At 40.6% G+C, this 20536-nt stretch overlaps 1 protein-coding gene across 1 annotated transcript in view; it reads right to left on the bottom strand.

Moving 5' to 3' along the window:
- LOC127644597 (adenylate kinase isoenzyme 5-like) overlaps positions 1 to 20536 on the bottom strand; it is a 116172-nt gene that overhangs the window by 13430 nt on the left and 82206 nt on the right. The window contains exons 8-11 of the mRNA XM_052127849.1: positions 12682 to 12758; positions 4149 to 4191; positions 3692 to 3736; positions 265 to 428 (exon numbers count right to left, since the gene is read on the bottom strand). Of these exons, the coding sequence (XP_051983809.1) occupies positions 265 to 428; positions 3692 to 3736; positions 4149 to 4191; positions 12682 to 12758 (329 nt within the window). The remainder of the gene's footprint in view (positions 1 to 264; positions 429 to 3691; positions 3737 to 4148; positions 4192 to 12681; positions 12759 to 20536) is intronic.

Genomic DNA, 20536 nt, shown 5'->3' with positions numbered 1-20536 from the left:
TCTGACCGAAACAGCAACTACTACATGATGGTGGCTAAATGGTAACCTCTTGCAACATTCACATTCAACATTCATACACTGGATTTATTTAGAGTCCCGCAGCAACCCTTCTCCAACCATAACAAAGGTTTACCATCAAGACATCACCCTAAAATTATTTAAAAAAAAAAAATTGATCCCTGTTGAAGTCTTGTGTTTGTTGCACAGTGAAGGTGAGGCAGATCACTCTCATTTTTGGAAATTAACTTTAACATGATTGTGCACCTCAGGAAGCTGCTCTCCTCTCTCCAAGAGGTCTCGTAGAAACCGCCCCCTCTCGCTGTGTGACTGCAGCTCACTGCACAGGATGTCCCCAGGACAAAGACGTTTCAAACTGTACCGCTCTTCGATCTTCTCCGACTGCTGAGCCTTCCCTGATCCCGGACCACCTTGACAAAACCACCCACATACAAACAAAACCGTCACTGACAGCCGAGAATGAGAGAAAAAGACCTACGGTGAAAAAAAATTGAAAAATTGGAGGTACTGAAAGGTGGCAGAGATTGCTCTAGATATTGGGGAACAAGGGCCAGAGCAAGTAATTGACTGTCTGGGGAGATATACAGTGGGTTATCAGCAAATATCTTATTGTGTGCACCTCAGAATGTCCACTAACCCACTCTGGCCCCACCATCTGACCAGACTCCCACAGGCTTTCATTAAGATTCTCCACACAGCTCAGGGCAACCCTTATCTGTCCAAACAGCCTTTCCCAAGGCTACAGGGTCCTCCACAAGCCTCAGATGTTGTACATTAATCCATTACAGGGATGTGGCAACAATATTTTCAAACTTTTAAGGAATACTCTTTCGAAAAATCCTATGCCAATTTCTGATTTAGTGGAAGACAAAACAGCAATGGTGTAGAACATACTCACAAAGGTGCTCTGAGTGAACCTGGCTATTATGTCTAATCTTTACCCATTCTTTTTCTTGACGGTACCACTGTGCAGGTGCACTGCTGATAAATCTGTCACCATGTCTTTAACATTTCAGTTAAGGTGTTCGAGTTCACTCGGTTGTGTCATTCACCCATGCCATCAATTCCAAACCTGTCCATCTGATACACTAATGACAGACCAATCCAGAATAACGTTAAAGGAGTAGTTGACCCAAAAATTTTAATTCTGACATTATTTGCTCCAAAAAGTAATCTAAATGACTTCTCAGCATGATATCAATAAAGTCATAGGATGACTTCTATGGGTCTTTCATGGTGTTTTTTGTGTACCTTTTGGTTCTTGACAGCCATGGCCACTCTGTCGTTGTAAGAAAAAATAGGGTTGATTTAATGCATTTAATTTGGTGTAATAAATTATCTGAAAAAATAACTAGTTAAAAAAAAATTGAGGCAATTAATTATGCCCCTGACCCCTACGTCAATTTGCTAATAAGAAATGTTTCTACTGTACCATCGGACCAATTCAAGCTTTATGTACCACCATGTTTTATCGAATCTGTGGCAGCAGGGGGAAGTCAACGCAACTCTGTACAGGCATCCCGCCTCGTCAAACCAACAAGAGAAGGCAGCACAGCCTTTCACAGAGTGCCCTTGCACTCAAAGACAGCTGAACGGTGCATAACATAATGCAGGGATCTCTAGACGTGCTTTTCAAACTTTCAAACAATGTTAAACTTGAAACAGTGTCCTAAATACACCGTTTATAACTAGAGACACTGAAAACTAGTGAGATACGATGCAACCAAAGATAGACATTTTAAAAGTGTCCATCTGACGCATAAGTACATGGACCAACAATTAAAACGGCACATACAGAAGTAGGCCAATAACAGGGTTCTATTCAATGATGTGGAAATAAAACAAACAATATTTTGAATTTTTAAGCCTTTTTGTATTGTCTAAATACTTGTCTGCTTCCACAATTCACAGTATATATACAGTATGATGCAACGTATAAGAATTATCTGAATTATAACATAAAATGATATTTATAATGATTTAATTTGTTTGATTTTCTTTATTTGGCTGCCTAAGTATATATTGATATGCAATTCATTGTGATTAATTTGATTAATTAATCAGCACATCATGTAAATAATTTGATTACAATTTTTAATTGATTGACTGTCACGGTCCTGTCACTCTGTCAGTCTAGGTTTCGGTCTGACAGGACCGTGGCATTATCCGTTCATGTCTGTCCTTGTGTAAGAGCGGTCTCTGTTTTATTCCCTGCTGTGCGCTCTTTAGTTTGTCGTGTTTCATATCTGCAGTATGGTGTCTGAGTCCTGACTTATTGTCTAGTTCGGTCTGTGTCAGGACCCAAACATTCATACTCCTTGTCTGTCCGTTTCTGACGTGGGTGTATCGCGCTTGTGTCATCTTGGCTGCATGCAAGCGCATCAATAATCTATGTCGGTCTTTGAGTCTGTCTCTCGTGACCGCTAATTGCAAACGTGCGTGCACGCGTAAGGTGATAATAACAGGTCGCAATATTTACTTGATAAGTCTGCTTACTGTGCAACTCATATCCACTGCAAAAAAAATATAAAAACTTAACTGAATTAAATGTTGTCGCACTGGTTTGGCGATGTGCGCTCATGCCATTCAGATGTTTTGCCTTCTTGTAAGAACACACGGTTTTGTTATTGTTTCCGTAACACCGTGTGCTTCTCTGTCTTACGTCACACCCCACCTCCTTGTTTGCTCATAATAGATTCATTAGTAACACCTGCCTTATATTAACCTGCTGGATTTCTCTCCCTATTATAATCCCCTTGTGTTTGCTGTCCAGTGTCAGTTCATCTTGTTCTCTAGTCAGTCCTGTATGTATCTTCCGTGTTCCAGTGGGTCCTGTATCCCTGGTCTCGGTCGGTCGGTCCTTGTGCCCCAGCCTGGATAACCCTTTGTCCCCTTCGAGGTTGTTTATGTTTTCCCCCTTGTGGGAGTTTATTTAGTCCTCATTTCTGCTTAAACGTGACATTGACAGCACTAAAAAGAGCCGTGTGAAGATCTTCAAACATTCTCCTCTTGTGATCCATGGAAAAAATAACAGCATACACTTCTGGAACAACATGAGGGTGAGAAAATAATGATAGAATTTTCATTTTTGAGTGAACAATTCCTCTAAGTTTCTAAGCGCTGTATCTCCCTCATTAACATTTCAATTTGGGACCGAACAGAAACACAGACTGTACCCACCCAGTTCCATCCAAACTGATTTCTGTCTGCATCTCCTTTTCACCACAAAGAGATGTAGAGCTTGGCTATTAGTTCACTTAACTACATCCCAGTGGGCTAGAGCTTTTGAACAAACATGAGAGGAGAAAAACCCCAAGCACACAGAGACCATCTTGCCCCTCTGCTTTCCATTTATCCAACACACGAATTGCATTCAGATGAAATCTGCCACCAATTCAATTAGGAACCTTATTAGAACACTTCAGAAGCTTTCACCCGCCCCCAATTTCCCACTTCATAGTGCTGCTTCTGTGTGTTTGCTGCAAAAGAAACCTGGTAACATTTGTCATTATGTTCAGTCCATAAAAAAAAAATCTGTAATGTATGTGCTTTTCATCAAAACATTGCTTTTGGGTTTTTTCTTGTTAGATACATTAAAATATGTCTTTCCTTGCGAACAATAAGCTGTTTGTCTATAAACAACATGCTAATAAACTTTAATTATCTAACATACCAATCACAAAGATGACCTTTGGTTTCTTGCTCTCCACTGGAAAACCTGGTGGAATATTGACAAAAGCATAATAATTACATTAAAATCACGCAAACCAGTTAATGCTAGAAATTAATAACAAATATATCAAATGCTTCTATGTCTTTTCATGTTATGCATCACATAAAATGCAGAGCCACACAGATATTGGCCAAAATTAACATCCAATTTTTGTCACATTTGTTCAATTAAAAGCAGGAGACTTACAGTATGATTAATTTATTCTTACTCATGGCCTATATACAGTAAACACATAAAGTACTACATATACACAGTATATACCTATGTAACTTCATAGACATATGGCACTTTTGAAACAAGCAGGTATACACAGGTATCTATACTTATCCTCTTCTGCATCAGCAACATAGCAAAATACACACACGCAGCAAGATCAATGGAAAGATACTGCACTCACTTTCTATGATGGCCCCTGCATATCCAGCCACCTCTTCATCAGACTGCCATAGAGAAAGACACGCAAAGATCATTCATAGATCAGTCTTGTTTAGGAATGAATGATAAAATGCTCCTACAGAGATCCTCTGCATACAGTCACATCCAAACACAGGAAGTGCAGGATCTAAACTGTGAATGTATTAATAATATTAATAATAATTGAAATCAATTATTTATTTATTTATTTTCATTACATTATTTTCAGCAGACTACATTGTACATTTGTGCTTAATATAGTGTGTTGCATACGTGAGTATCAATACATGTTAATTTTTGAACAGGATCATTTGTGTAAATTCAGTTATTATTTTGTCTTATGGAATACATGTACATATCTGTCATGTTAAATAGCTTCATCAGAGCAGTACTAAACAAAAGAGCAAAATGACTTTTTCTGTTTTGATTACTGTGATTACAATTATTGTTTAGGAGACAAACAGGCAGTATAGTGCTACTTTTTGCAGCATGAGAGAAGATGTGTGTGTGTGTGTGTGTGTGTGTGAGGGGGAGGAGTGCAGGGTGCCACTGATGAGCATGTTTGTGATGTGGGCAGGCCAGCCGGTCCAATGAGTCACCGGCACAGAGGGGAGAGCGAAACAGATCCACATACCCACACGCGCACAAAAACGCTCTGACTTGGATTGCTGGTGATGCAGATTGCAGCCTGCACCCCTGAATATACACACAGTGGGGGTCCAAAAGTTTGACACAACAAGTGAATATGCTCATTTTGGATTTTCCATAACAAAATTAATTTCCAAATGTCTCTGTATATGGTACGTGCCCCTTGTGCTATAACGACAGCATGCACTCAACTCCACAAGTTATTCCAGCATGATTTGAGAATGCTCCGAATATCATCTTGTCTGCATCAAAGGAAGCTTGTAAATCTGACCTTTGGTAGAATAGAAAGAACACTGTGTAAAACTTCAACAAAGTTTATTTCTAGGTTTAAATTTACAATGTTTTTTCTGACTTTGAAGCACACTTCATTTGTAGAGCCATATCAGTTTCTTTCAGGACCCATTGTAAGCATAACATCTTGATAAATAACCAATTCAAGCATGAATTTGTACTTTATAACGGCATAAAAAAAGAATCTCTTTTTATGGTTTCTGTCTAATCACCTGCTGCTTCAAACCCCAACACTAGAAATAACGAGTAAGCAATTGATCTGATTTGCTGGATGGGTTTTCACCCTGACCATTTCTTCTTACTGTCATATGACAGGAAATGGCTCTTAAAGACATTACAAATTTCCTTTAAGTAAAACCTCCCTCTCATCAAACCTCTCTATTCCTCTTGTTCTTACACACGTGCTCTCTCTCTCTCTTGCCGTGGAGGAGGTTTTCTCATGAATATCAGCCTGCCTCCCATTCATTAAAAGAGTGGAGTGAAAGCTTCGAAGGTCAGCCTGACACACTGGAGCCGTGGGCACTGCAGGAAGTGCTTGATGCATGATTTCAGCGCACACACCCCCCGGTTTGATAATGCAGATCAGGGTGCTGCAGACAAATAAAACCCTCTTGTGCAACATCTATTTTATTTTGCCTTCTGTTCATTTTCAATAAGATATCAGAGTTTTAATTTAAAAACAGCTATACACAAAACAGTTCAGTGTACTTTTGTAGTACTATGACTTAATGATGGCATCCGATAGGAATACCATGGCATTTTTATATATACTAAAGTACTGAATGATTACCGCATTTGTGTGCCATGTTACTTGAAGGTGCCTCAAAGAATACCATGGTAGTATCATTGTATGTGACAAGAAAACACAGTAATACTGTGGCACATTTCCAATACAAAAGGTACCTACATGGTAAATGTCTACAAATATGTACAGTAGTAATAAACAAATAAACATGGTATTGCCATGACACCATGTTAAAAGCATGGTTCTAATATGGTACATATTAGAACCAATACCTAATGTGTAATACCTAATGTGTGTCACAATCATTGTAATAGACCTATCATTGCACATATCCAAATAAAGATGGTACTAATATGGTACATGAACAAATAAACATTGTACACCCATGGTACGTGACCAAAACCAATGGTAATCCCATGGTACCACATCAAAAACATGGTAATAGTATTATCATGGAACTGTACATGTCAAAATAAACATGTTACTAATATAGAATATGATTACAAACATGGTACTACCATGGTACATGACCAAAAACAATAATGATACCATGGTATATGAGCAAAATGCAAAAATAAAATAAAAACAACAGCAGTAATACATGGTATCATGGTAATAGTCCTATCATGGTACATGACTAAAAATAAAAAAATGGTAATTCCATGGTACCATGCCAAAAAAGAATGGTAATTGTATTCTCATGGTACAGGTCCGAATATACATGGTACTAATATGGTACATTACCAAAAAACATGTTAATACCATGGTACCATGTAAAAAACAAACAAAAAAACATGATACAAGTATTATCATGGTACATGCTCAAATATATATGGTACTAATAGTATGATGCTTTTTTAAGAAATCGACACCAAAACAAGACCAAGAATTGAGTGTATCAAAACAGTAAACAATTTGGTACTAACAAAAATGTTTTTTAGATACAAAGATGACTTATTTTCTCCAAACTAAAGGTACAGCCATGGGTTGCACTATTGCACCAAATTATGCCAATTTGTATGTGGGTTTCTTTGAACAAAAACACATTTTCAATTGCTCTCAGAATCCGTTCTTTTCGCAAGACTCTGGCATCGATACACTGACGACATTCTTTTGGTATGGAAAAAGAACTGCTACAGTTTTAGTGATGACGATCTTCGATATACTGTCAATTTTGACTCGTCCCAAATTAATTTTGATATTTTGATTATTCGTACAGATCTGTACAAATATCGATACTGATTGTAATAAAGTCTTGCATGGACAAAGATATCATCCTACCCCTATGAAATGTAGTTTGCCTATAAGTAAATGTAATCATATACATCATATTTGTAGCTCTAATGACTCTTACACACTACAAAGCATTGACTTAATGAAAAGTTTTAGAGATAGAGGTTATAACAAAAATTGGATACAGTCTGCTGTTAGGACATATGCTTAACCACAAATCAGGCTAAATAAAGTGGTTTGCTCGATCCAATGCTCCTTTTTTGTACAGACTTAAAGAAGATTGTCAACAAACACTGGTGCATTTTAAATTCAGATCCAGTACTTCATGATGTTTTTAAAGAGTCACCTAGATTTGTATATAAACGTCCCCCTAACATTCATAATCCTGTCGTGAGAGCTGATTTGCCTATGGACCGTCACACTCAGTTTTTGCCATCTATCCCATTTGGCAATTATAGTTATGTATATATAGTATATGTGCCCAATGTAATTTTACCATAATGTTTTTTCCCATCCTCATTTGGGTAAAGAATTCAAAATCAAGGGTGTCATCACTTGCACTACAAAGAACGTTATTTACATGATTAAATATCCTTGTGGGTTAGCCTATATTGGAAAAACACGACGCACTCAAAAAACAAGGATTGCGGAACATCGACTAGTATACATACAAATGATCCTGTGGCAATTCATTTTAATTTTAAAAAACATAATCTTGTGACTCCAGCCAGGTCTATTAAGCAACCAAATTGGCCCGGTTGCTAGGGAGGGTAGAGTCACATGGAATGACCTCCTCGTGGTCGTGATTAGTGGTTCTCGCTCTCAATGGGGTGTGTGGGAAGTTGTGCGTGGATCGCAGAGTTTAGCATAAACCTCCACACGAGGAGTCTCCGTGGTGTCATGCACAGCAAGCCACGTGATAAGATGTGCGGATTGACGGTCTCAGAAACAGAGGCAACTGAAACTCATCCTCCGCCACCCGGATTGAGGTGAGAAACCGTGCCAACAAGAGGACCAACTAAAGAAGTGGGAATTGGGCATTTCAACATTGGGAGAAAAGGGCATAAAAGAAAAAAAAAAAATCAACTCTTAGATGCATTGGTACTGAACATGTCAAATCGCCCTGAAGAGGCAGTGATGTTAATACAATTTTATTCAAAAGAGAGGCCTAATATATTTATACACTTAACACTTTGTATCCTGAGGGTCTTATCATGGATTTTGATATTAAATTAATAAAAGGCAATAACTAATATGGTACATGACCAGAAAGCATGGTACTACCATGGTATGTGTCCAAAAACAATGGTAATACCTTTCGCTAGTGAACACTGAATGACACAAAGGTTTACACATGTAATGCATATTTTAAGCAATGCAAACATCCACAAAACTATACCTCTAAACCGCTATAAATTCTCTATAATGCAATGGTATCTCTCCTTGTAACAATCACATCAAATTTCATGGGAAGCTGAAAGGCATGAAGTAGGAGAACGTAAATATTTTGATCAATTCTGAAGCTCATCTGCACAGAACAAAGCCAAAAACTGACTGGTGCCAAAAACCCACTGAACATGTTCCACACTGAGATGAGGACAGTCCTAATATCTGTTCTCATCTCGAGAAGTGTTTCTTCCTCATGTGCTGCCAATGGAGCTGTGAGTTTGCTGTCTGCTGATGAAGGGTCACGGTGTGAATGTGGGTGAATGTGTGCTCGGCACATGTATCAGATCCACATCTAGTTCGTTACAAACAGTCTTCACACCATCCTCCATAAAGGATCCTTACTGACGGTTTTTGTCTCATATATTTTAAACAATTATAATGCAGACAACATGACAGCCCCTCCATGCAAATGCAACAGCTTCAAGAATTCAGTTTCACAGTCATACAGCAACAGGGAATAGGTAATTGGTTGGCTGCTTTGATGTAACACTGCCACATCCGTAACTGATAACAAAGATTCTCTGAATAAGAAGATATTATGGGTCTGTGTGTGTGTGTGTGTGTGTGTGTGTGTGTGTGTATTTGTGATTTGCTGGGTTTCCATCTAAAATGTTTCACATTTTGTGTGCATCTCTCTGTGTTTGTGTGTGTAGATAGAGATAGTTAAAAGGAAAAGTGATGGAACAAGAAGCTCCCTGGAAGAGAACAAAAGCCATCCAAACAATCCATGACAGGTACACCACGGCTACTGACAGTTTTGAACTTTTGTATAAATATAGACCTGGATACAGCTGAATATCCTGTTAAGATTCTCTGTATATACTGAGAATGTAATCTGCATTTTAAAGGAACAGTTTGCCCAAAATAATATTTTCTCATGATGGTGGTAACCCTAATGGCCCTTCCATAAGATTTGCATCAGCATTTCCAAATACATGGAGTTCTATGAAGTAATGCACCAGCTTCAGTGTTACAAACAATTTCGTAACTTAAAGTAGTTTAATTACAGTCAATCTACTCTTAAAAATGTAGCAAACTTCAGTCCAAACTAATAACAAAAATGATTACACAGTGCTCTAGAATACTTGATTCTGATTGGTCAAGAGCACCATCTTGCGGTCTGATATCTCTTGAGTAACAACCGCAAATCCGAGGTTTAAAGCTGCACTCGACGATGCCACGATGTGAGTCATGTGGAAGAGCCTTTACTCATCGTGTTTACCAGAATGCTGCCAAATGGAACTGGTCCTCACATGTCCCATTACCAGTTGTGATGCACCAAATTTAAATATGCGAAAGTGCAAATGAGATCGGAAAGCTTCTATGAATTAAGACTTAAAGGGATAGTTCACCCCAAAATGAAAATTCTCCACATCATTTACTCACTCTCATCATGCCGTCCCAGATGTGTGTGACTTTCTTTCTTCAGCAGAACACAAATGAAGATTTTTTGAATAATGATCAGATCTGTTGGTCCAGTGCAATACAAGTGAATGGGTGCATAAAAGTCAGCATAAAAGTAATCCATAAGACTAGTGGTTAAATCAATGTCTATCATACCTATCATATCAACTTCTGAAGACATGGATTTAAACACTCGAGTCATATAAATTATTTTATGCTGCCTTTATGTGATTTTTGGAGCATCAACATTATGGCACCCTTTCACTTGTATTGCATGGCAGGGCTAGGAATTGCCTCAGACCTCCCAATTTGATATTACAATGATATTTCCTAGCGATTCGATATATAAAGTATTGCGATTTTATGTTTTGATATAAAATTTCTTAAAAAAGGTACAAAAAACAACAACAACTTTTTCTCTGAAAGAAACGTTGATAAATGTCTGTGTGTTTGAAATGACAGTTGTTTCACTCTGTAATATATAATTTGTAGTTAAAAGTTTGGAATATGCAAAACTACCAATTTAAAATGATCAATTGCCCAGTCAGTGCGTTGTCTAAGCTAGGCGACTAGTTAGTGCAAAGGAACCCATGTATAAGACTGCATTATGTCCATTTGTATTCAACAAATAAATATAAAGCCTCCAATATACAGTATTTGTATTTATTTTAACTTTAAAATATAAAATATAATCTGCAAAATGACTTCTGACAAAAACTCTCCATAAAACCTCTCACATAAACTTTTGGATTATGCATTATAACAGGAACATTGATCACAGCAGAGGATTTTGACATCCGACAGTGAACAAATGGCGCATGATGGATGTAGCAGTGGTGAATTGAAGGACTAAAAGTACGTAATGAGTCAAAACTTCTCAGTGAGAAAACCTGCTAGTGTTGAACTCTGCACAAATATAGCTTCCTATATATTTATATTAATTATTGTAGCATTACGATAAACATGCATTTTTTCTATTAAATAAAAAAAAGTCTAATTATCATTGGGGAGACGATTTTAAAATCGCTTGGCTCAAGAATTGCAATTTGTAACATACAGCCCTAATTGTATGGACCTACAGAGCTGAAATGTTCATCTTCAAATCTTTGTTTGTGTTCAGCAGAAGAAAGAAAGTCATACACATCTGGGATGGCATGAGGATGAGTAAATGATGAGAGAACTTTCATTTTTGGGTGAAGTATCCCTTTAAATTTCTCAAAAAAAGATATCATGTGACTTGTTAAGACTTGAAATACAAGTCATGTGCACTTTTTTCATGATAATTTTATGCTGTTTTTTTTTAAGTTGTTTTTTAGAGTGGGGATTACATATATAATTCTACTGTATAGCATACAGTATTCTCCCAGACCTTGTGAAGAGAGATAAACTATCCCTGAACAAGCAACTTTCATAAGAAACATGGCAAGATATTATAAATAAGATTCATTCAACCTCAATCTGTTTACGACATACACTTATTCAATTCAAAATAGTCCACCGCCTACACTGGACAAAAGCTAAATTAGCAACATTTTCTCCAAATATAGACTCCTTGTGTAATAGGTGTAGAGTTGAGATAGCTAATCATACACACATGTTTTGGTCATGTCCTAAGCTTGTTAATTATTGGCAATTAATATTTAATTCTCTTTCAGGAGTTCTGCATTTATATATTAATCCTTCCCCCATTCTTGCAATATTCAATTTAACTACAGAACTCTGTTTAGACAATAATGCTAAAAATATGATTGCTTTTTCGACTTTATTAGCTAGACATCTTATATTGCTTAAGTGGAAGGACTGGATCTCCACCTACTTTTAGTCTTTGGATGAGGGATCTTATGCATCATCTTGCACAAGAGAAGATTCGATACTCCACTAAAGGCTGTAGTCAAACATTTTTCATTATTTGGCAGCCGGTGCTGATTTACATACAGCAAATGGATCCAAATGTAATTTTTCCTGTATGAATAATTTATTTATTTATTTTTCTCTTTCTTTCCCTCCTTATTTTCTTTTCTCTGACCCTGTGAGGCCATTATAATATGGTATAGAAAAGCCTGTAAGATAACATGTAATGGTGCAGTGGGGATGGGGAGCTCTGTTGGAGCAAGAGATTTGATTTCATCTTAATCTGTTTTTGAAATTGCTGTTATATTACACTATGTAAAATATTAATAAAAAAAAAAACAATCCCAGATTGAGCACTCTCATTATAGATCCATCCATACACTCTCAGTGACTCAGAAACATTGATTACAAAGTCAGTGAATATGTGCCAGTCATTAACGTTATAATTAGACTGTGCTCTTTAAATACTAAGAATAAACAGAGCATTCTTGTGTGGCTTTTGTTTTAAAGATTGTTCCTAAAAAGTAAAAGTAAATAATCTATAATGGGCTTCCGGTAATGCTGGGCTGTCATTCAGCAACCATTCCCATTAAACAGAAATGTCTGCACTGACTTAGTCTGCCTCTAATAGCCATTCACCCAGACTCATCTGGGGCTAATCTGAGATTCCAATAACTTCATAATAAACTAAAGGGACGAGAAAGATGGACCATTTTGCCACACGCTAATGATGGTCTAAATTCTATTGTGATATCGCAATAATGCCTGCAAGAGATACCATCGAGCCATTGTGTGCTATTATTGGATTACTAATTCACTCTAGAAATGAGACAATAAAAGCAGTGTTTTAGAAAAGAAGAATGTAACTAGGTGAAATATATAGATCTTTTCATACCTGTTCTTCAAACTCGGTGGGTTCATCTGCTAGAGTACAACTGTCAGTGAGAAGACTGAGGTCGAGCTCACTGGGTCCTATAGAAAGGAAAGCAAAACAAATCTATCAAGTTTACAATTTAAAGGTGCACTCAGTAACTTTTTGCTCATGTCATCTTGGACTTACAGTGACACCTAGTGGTGTGGATGAAGCATAATTCAAAATCAATAGTTTTCATTTACAGATGCCATTGTAGAAATGTACTATTCATAGTCATTCATGATTCATTTAATCCAACAGTGAAAGTGTCCAATAACAAGATGGTTACTGAGATTGAGCGAGTAGTGTTTAGCTGGTCATGTGATTCTAAAATGGCAACCCACGTGAGGGCACCCCTGCCCCATGTAGAATAAAGCAGCTTTTATAAGGTTACTGATATGACTAGAATCTTTATCTCATGTGAGTGCTCATGATTTTAAACATATGTTTCAACATTACATTTAATTTCTTTATAAGTAAATCTTTTTTACTGGGGAAAAATATTACTGGGTGCACCTTTAAATCTGGAAATTAACAAAAATAGAGGATTTTTGGAAAACTCAAAACAAAGAAATACTATGACCTAAACTGAATAACAAAATATTTACAATTCTGCACTCTTTCTAGGTCCCATATAAGCAGATTTGTGACATTAACCATTGTCAAATTATGCTGGATAACATGGATCATCAGGTTTTGCACTTGTGAAGTCCATACCAACTCGAGTGCATGCTGTTATTGAAGCAAAAGGTGGACATAACAAATACAAAGAAATTCATGTTTATTTTTCAATTAATTTGCTAACTGTATAATTTATAATAATAATGAAAATGTAATACAAAGTAGAGGCATTTTCACTAGTGGTCTCAGATGATTGAAGACTGTGTGAATGTAAAGACTGTGTGGTCTGTGATTCAAACAGAAAAAAATACAAAGGAAAAATCCTTAACATATGCAACCTTGATAGTGAAGTCTTGTTTGATAATTAAGAGACACTGTCACTTCAAAACTACAGTCTTTTTAAAATGAGGAGCTGTGGTACACTAACAGTTCTTTATGGTTCTGTAGCAGTAATTGCAAGAGGAAACCCTGGAGTCAGTAATGCAGGCAATGATCATAAAGGTTTCTATGTCACAGAGGTTTATTTTGTGTTAATTAGTCATTCATATGTGGCAAGACTCACAAGTAGATGTTTCAAACAATCAGAGAGTAGTAGTTATTGGAACAGGCTGTTTTATAGTTGAGACAGCTATACTTTAAATGCTATAGCACTGATTCTCTTGATGTAACGTTTTAATTAAAATGGCAACGTGATTTTTAAATGCGTATTTTTGTGGTCGTACACTTCTGAGGGCAGTTCAAAGGAGGCTGTGTAAATTGCTGGTAATTCTTTTGCATTAAACAACTATTAACTAGACTTTCCTTTTCAAATGGGAAAATACACTGCGATAACTTGAGAGAAAAGATTTTTTTAACTTCTTTTGTTTTAAAATCTATATTGCAAAATTAAAACATAATTCAAAATATAGGACCGGTTCATTAGACATTAGCAAACAATATATTTGATATCTGGGTATGTTTTGTTTTAAAGTGTTTAAAGTTTTTAAAGTACGTTTTTTTTTCCCCAATTTGGAATGCCCAATTCCCAATGCGCTCTTAGTCCTCGTGGTGGCGTAGTGACTTGCCTCAATCCGGGTGGCGGAGGAGGACAAATCTAAGTTGCCTCCGCGTCTGAGACCGTCAATCCGCACATCTTATCACGTGTCTTGTTGAGCTGAGACATAGTGCATATGGAAGCTTCACGCTATTCTCCATGGCATCCACGCACAGCTCGCCACGCACCCCACTGAGAGCGAGAACTACGTTGTAGCGACAACGAGGAGGTTACCCCATGTGACTACCCTCCCTAGCAACTGGGCCAATTAGCTGCTTAGGAGACCTGACTGGAGACTCTCAGCACTCCCTGGATTCGAACTTGTGACTCCAGGTGAAGAATACGCTTTTTTAATGATATTTTCTATTTAATATTTATTTATCTATTAATTATTACATTGCTTTCTGGAATACTTTGATCTGATTCGTCAAACGCATCAACCTGCTGTCAAATATGTGGTCAAAGAATGTCACTGCATGTCACAGTATAAAATGGATTGTTCACACAAAAATACAAATTCTGTCTTCATTTACTCACCCTCATGTGACCAAATGTCTGATAAGGGCAGGCACTTGTCATTTATTCAGCAGTATGGGGTTGTATTAAAAGTACATTAATTTTTGGAAGCAATGTCAGTTTCTGGTGTTATCATGTTGCCATGGAAGAAAGAATGTCATAGGGGTTTGGAAAAACATGAGGGTTCAGATTTTAGGTGATCTATCCCTTTAAAAATTTGTCTAGTCAAGCCTGTTAAGTCCTCGAAGGGGTGTAATGTCATTTAAAACAAAATCAGGCCAAATAGAAGGTGTTTTGCTTTCGTTTCGGTAGTTTGTAACCCACTTGCTGGGGTGAACTTTTAGGAAAACATCTAACCGACTGCTAAAGTCCTTGTTACTGTCCACGTCATCTGTAGGTGTGACCAAGAGCTCCACCTACCTTGATGCCTATGGCTAATTTAATTTACAGTGTTCAGTGAGTCAAAATCAGTCAACATGAACACATCAATGAGTAGAGATGTATAGTAACAAAGTACAAATACTTTGTTACTGTACTAAAGTACAGTTTTTAAATTGTTCTACTTTATTGAGTATAAATATTTCTTTGGACTTTCACTTTACTACATTTTTAATAGAAAATGTATTCTTTTACTCGGATCCATTTCCCCAGACTCTTTCGTTTCTTTTGTGACTGAACACTAAAAACAAAAAAATAGCAGCTGTACGTGTAAAAATGCATGCTGATCGGCGATTGTGATGTGTGATTCGTTAAAAGAATCAAAAGAGTCGAATATTTTAAACATGATTCCTTTGAACTGAACAAAATTATTCAAAAAGCGGTCTAAATGATTCGTTTTGTGAATCACAAATCTGAATCAAAATCACAAGCGAAGTGCGCGCCAGATTGCGTGTTCTGTCCTATGTCTCCTCTGGAGAAGACAAGAAACTGATCATGTAAAGCTATTTTTTTTTTGTTGAGTAATTCATTTAATAAGTTTAAGCTTGAACATTATGAAAGCTGTGAAATAATGAAGTTGCTTGTGCGATCAGTCTCCCGCCTTTCCAGGAGACCTGTGCATATATAAGTCAATCACATGCGTTTACATTTTACATTTAAACAAGGTAAGATGTGTATGAATAATTACCAGCGCTCATGAAAATGTCCAAAAGTATTTATTCTAATATTTTCTCATTTTCTTATTTTGATATTTTATGAAGATGTGAATGGTCTTTGCCTAAGCAAAGCTAGATTATGGTGGTTGCTAAGGTGTTATATTTGCTTTTTGCTCATTTATGCTACAGTATGTACTTACTAGGGTTTTCTGGATGGTTGCTAGGGCATGCTATGCAGTTGACAAGGTGATCTCTGCTGTGTGTTTGGCACATTGCTACAGTATGTGGTTGCCAGGTTGTTACTATATGCTGTTTCTAAGTAGTTTTTTTTGTGTGCAAATTGCTCTGCAGTTTACAAGGTGTTCTAGGTGGTTGTCAGGTTGTTGCTATGCTGTTGTGAAGTTGTTTTAACTGTATTTCAACACATTGCTATACAGTTGCCAGGGTGTTCTGGGTTGTTGCTTTTTGGCCCAAATGAAAAGAGCCCTTTTTTATGGATTTTTATGGACTGTGGTGTTCATTTACATTCATCACATAAATATGATTATTCTGATTGGTCTTGAATGCGTCATTAAAGGGATAGTTTATTTAATTTTCTTACCCTCATTCGATCCAAGATGTGTATGACTTTCATTTTGTTTCTGCAGAACACACACACACACACTGTCACGATTACCTGTTGTCTGCCCTGTGTTCTCTGTCGCACTATCACGTTTATGTCATGTTTCCTTGTCTGCTCCGTGTTTTCCACTTTACCCGTCACCGTTCGCGCTCCATGTCGTGTTTTCCTTGTTGTTCGCCCCGTGTTTCACTGTCCTTGTCTAAACTACATTTCCCACAATTCCCGGCCTTCCTCTCTGCCTGCACTCATCATTGTTTTCACCAGTGCCTCGTTCAGTCTCCACTTTGTCCGTGTATTTAAACCCTGGTTCTTTGTTCAGTCTTGGTCGATCATTGTTGAATGTTACTGTTCTCTTACGAGAGGTTCTCTAGCTTACGCTAGCTTACGCTACGGGAAAGATTAATCTTTTCTGAGATATTGAAGCCAAAAAATTATCCTTAATTTTGTATCATTAGTCAACGCAGTGCAGCAACTGCAGACCTTGAGCGGGCTAGCTAGCGAGCTCATTGGTTGCTCTGCGGCAACTGCTGCAGCCTATAGACGAACTTGCGTGAACTCGCACCCAATGAGAGGCACCCGCGCGCTCACTGTCCCAAAGCCCGCCAGAATGGGCGTGGCTAGGGTGCATATAAGCGCAGTTCATAGGCCGGAACCCTGATTTTCATCTCTTCAGCGAAGCTCTTCGCATCTCTGAAACTGCAAGAAGCCGCATCGCCGTTCGAGGGGCATCAAGCAAGCTTGGACAGCGCTCGAAGAAGCCGGCCGCCGCCACCTTCAGCCATCCTGCGAGCTACGCCATCCGGCGACGTATCCTTTTTAAAGCAAACTAGTTCCTCAGTGAACTTCACAAAAGAGCACGAGCGTCTTTTTAAAGATGCCTCGCACCTGCGGTTCATGCCGCACCCCTCTCAGCGCCGGAGACCGCCACATCATCAGCGCTCTCTGCCTGGGACTGGGGCATGCAGAGCTCGCCTTTGCTGACGGCGGATGCGACCTCTGCGAGGAGCTTCCGATGTCGACCCTGCGGGCTCGACTCGAAGCGCTCAGGACCGAAGCCACCGCGCCGCCTTCTGTTTCGCCGCGCCGGAAGAAGCGCCGCTCCCAAAGGCTGCCGGAACCGGGTTTAGAAGCGACTGTCTCGCCGGAGCCTCTCCCTCGAGCATCGCGTTCACCCTCCCCGCCCCCCCGGGACAAGGGCTGCTGTTCCATCATGGCTTCGGACAGCGAGGAGTGGTCACAAGCCTCCTCATCGGCCCAGGAATCCAGCAGGACCCGCGCCGGAGTCGAAGGGGAACTGATACGCCTCCTCACACAGGCCGTCGACCGCCTCGGGCTCGAGTGGTCACCGCCCCCTGAGCAGGCTCCCAACAGACTCGACGGCTGCTTTCTTCAAAGCCATCACCGCGCGGCGCCCACGGCCCGGGCCGCTCCCTTCCTGCCGGAACTCCACGCCGAGCTCTCTAAATCGTGGAACGCGCCTCTCTCGGCCAGGATTCGATCCCACATCTCCACCTCTCTCGCTTCAGTGGACGGCGCCGCCGAGAAGGGCTACACTTCCATCCCCCCGGTCGAGGATTCAGTAGCAGCACACCTTTGCCCGCCCTCCGCGAGATGGCGGTCTAAGCCAGTGCTCCCGTCTAAGGCCTGCAGAACTACTTCCGCCTGTGTTGGCCGTGCCTATTCCGCCACCGGCCAAGCCGCATCTGCTCTGCATTCCATGGCCGTCTTGCAGATCCTCCAAGCGGACCTTCTTCGGTAATGGGATGAGAAAGGCAGGCACCCGGAGGCTGTTACAGATCTAAGGAGCGCGACGGACCTCGCCCTTCGCGCCACCAAAGCTGCAGCTCAAGCCCTAGGGAAGTGCATGGCCTTGCTGACTGTAACCGAGAGACACCTGTGGCTAACTCTAGCCGACATGGGAGAAGCTGAGCGCTCCACGTTCCTCAACGCGCCGCTCTCTCCGTCCGGTCTCTTCGGTTCCGCGGTAAGTGGCATTGTTGACCGTTTTTCGGAAGTCCAGAAAGCCACCCAAGCCACGAATCTCTTCCTGCCTCGCCGCGCTAGCTCCTCTGCAGGCCGCCCACGTAACCGGCCTCCTGCACGAGCATCTTCACAGCGCCCAGCTCAACAAAGCCAGACTTCCCAGCGTCGACAGGGCGGCCGCCCCAGATCGCGCTCAGACAGCCGCCGCAGACTGCCGCCCCCCTGCGGGCCTCGGCCTAAGATTGCGCTGAAACCTGAACAACCGAAGTCCTCCTAGCTTTGTTGAAAAAACGATGGCTCAGTCCCGCCGCGGCCGGACCACCGTCAAAGCTTCGCCCCCTGTCAGTCCCCTTCTCTCAGGCTACTACAGTGGTGAATTCAGCAGCCAACAAGCCGGTGTTACTACCCGCTTGCCTGCACTCAAACGCCGTTTTCACGGCGACACAAAAAGATCTTGTAAAGAGCAAACATGTCTTATGTGTAGAAAATGTGCCCACAATCCAGTGTTCACCCCTACACACAAGCATTACACTTCCCGTGTCTCTATCAGAGAGCAAACATGTCTTATGTGTAGAAAATGTGCCCACAATCCAGTGTTCACCCCTACACACAAGCATTACACTTCCCGTGTTCCTATCAGAGCACACTCACATAAAGCGGGCACAGCCCGCTCGAGTGTTAGAGTCAATAAACGCGCCCACGAGCCCGTGCGCGCGTCCCTCTCTGCCCGCTCTGTCACACGGCCAGCAAACACCTCTCTATGTGTAAGTCCCGTGCCCGTGACTATGCTCGCGCATCACTTAACAGATGTGACTCTTTCCCCATTCATCTCAATCGGGAAGTCACTCACAGAACAGCATGTCCCTGCTGTCTGCGAGCAGTCATGCATAAGCACAATAAGCGCGCTCACACATTCTGTTCAGCCCGCTGTGTATGGCAATCAGGGCGACTCGGCCATTCACCCTCTAGCGTTACGCTTCAAAGCGTGGGAAGCTATCCCAGGGATATGCAAATGGGTGTTAAGCACAATAAAACAGGGCTATTTGCTACAGTTCGATCGCCGCCCTCCCCGCTTCAGGGCGCGGCTCGAAACTACTGTGAACACGGAAGCAGCCTGCATGCTTCGTTCAGAAATAGCAAACCTTCTGTGCAAAAGGGCCATAGAGAGAGTGCCGCCTTCACTGAGCGAGTCGGGGTTTTACAGCCGTTATGTTCTTGTCCCCAAGAAAGACGGCGGCCTCAGACCAATATTAGATCTCAGGGTTTTGAACAAGGTGCTTGCAAAAAGACCGTTCAAAATGCTTACAATCAGGAAACTCCTCGCGCATGTGCGCCAGGGGGACTGGTTTATTTCTCTCGATCTGAAAGATGCCTATTTTCAGATTCAGATAAATCCCCGTCACAGGCCATTCTTGAGATTCGCCTTCGACGGTCAGGTTTATCAATACACCGTCCTTCCGTTCGGCCTGTCCTTAGCACCCCGTACTTTCACGAAGTGCATGGATGCGGCGCTCGCACCCCTGCGGAGTCAGGGCTTGCGAATTCTGAACTATTTGGACGATTGGCTGATTTTAGCACAGTCACATATGGAGCTTCTGTCTCACAAGACAGTTCTCCTCAGTCATCTGAACAGTCTGGGTCTTGCAGTCAATTGGACCAAGAGCTCACTACAGCCCAGTCAGGCAATTTCCTTCCTTGGAATAGAACTAGACTCTGTGGCAATGACGGCTCGCTTATCTACACGGTGCGCGCGTGTAGATGAACAGCCTCACGCCTCTGAAAAAATTTCAGAGTGTTAGGTTACATGGCCTCAGCCGCAGCAGTACTTCAGCTGGGTTTACTGTGCATGCGCCCGCTTCAGAATTGGCTAAACACCCGTGCGTCTCGCCGGGCGTGGGCCACAGGCCGCCAGCCGATCAGAGTGACTCAGACCTGTATATCAGCTCTGCAGCCCTGGACGGTGGCCGA

This window comes from Xyrauchen texanus, chromosome 6, assembly GCF_025860055.1.
Source record: "Xyrauchen texanus isolate HMW12.3.18 chromosome 6, RBS_HiC_50CHRs, whole genome shotgun sequence".
Taxonomy (NCBI): domain Eukaryota; kingdom Metazoa; phylum Chordata; class Actinopteri; order Cypriniformes; family Catostomidae; genus Xyrauchen; species Xyrauchen texanus.
Note: the sequence above shows the minus strand (reverse complement) of the source record. Positions and strands in the feature narration are given on the sequence as shown.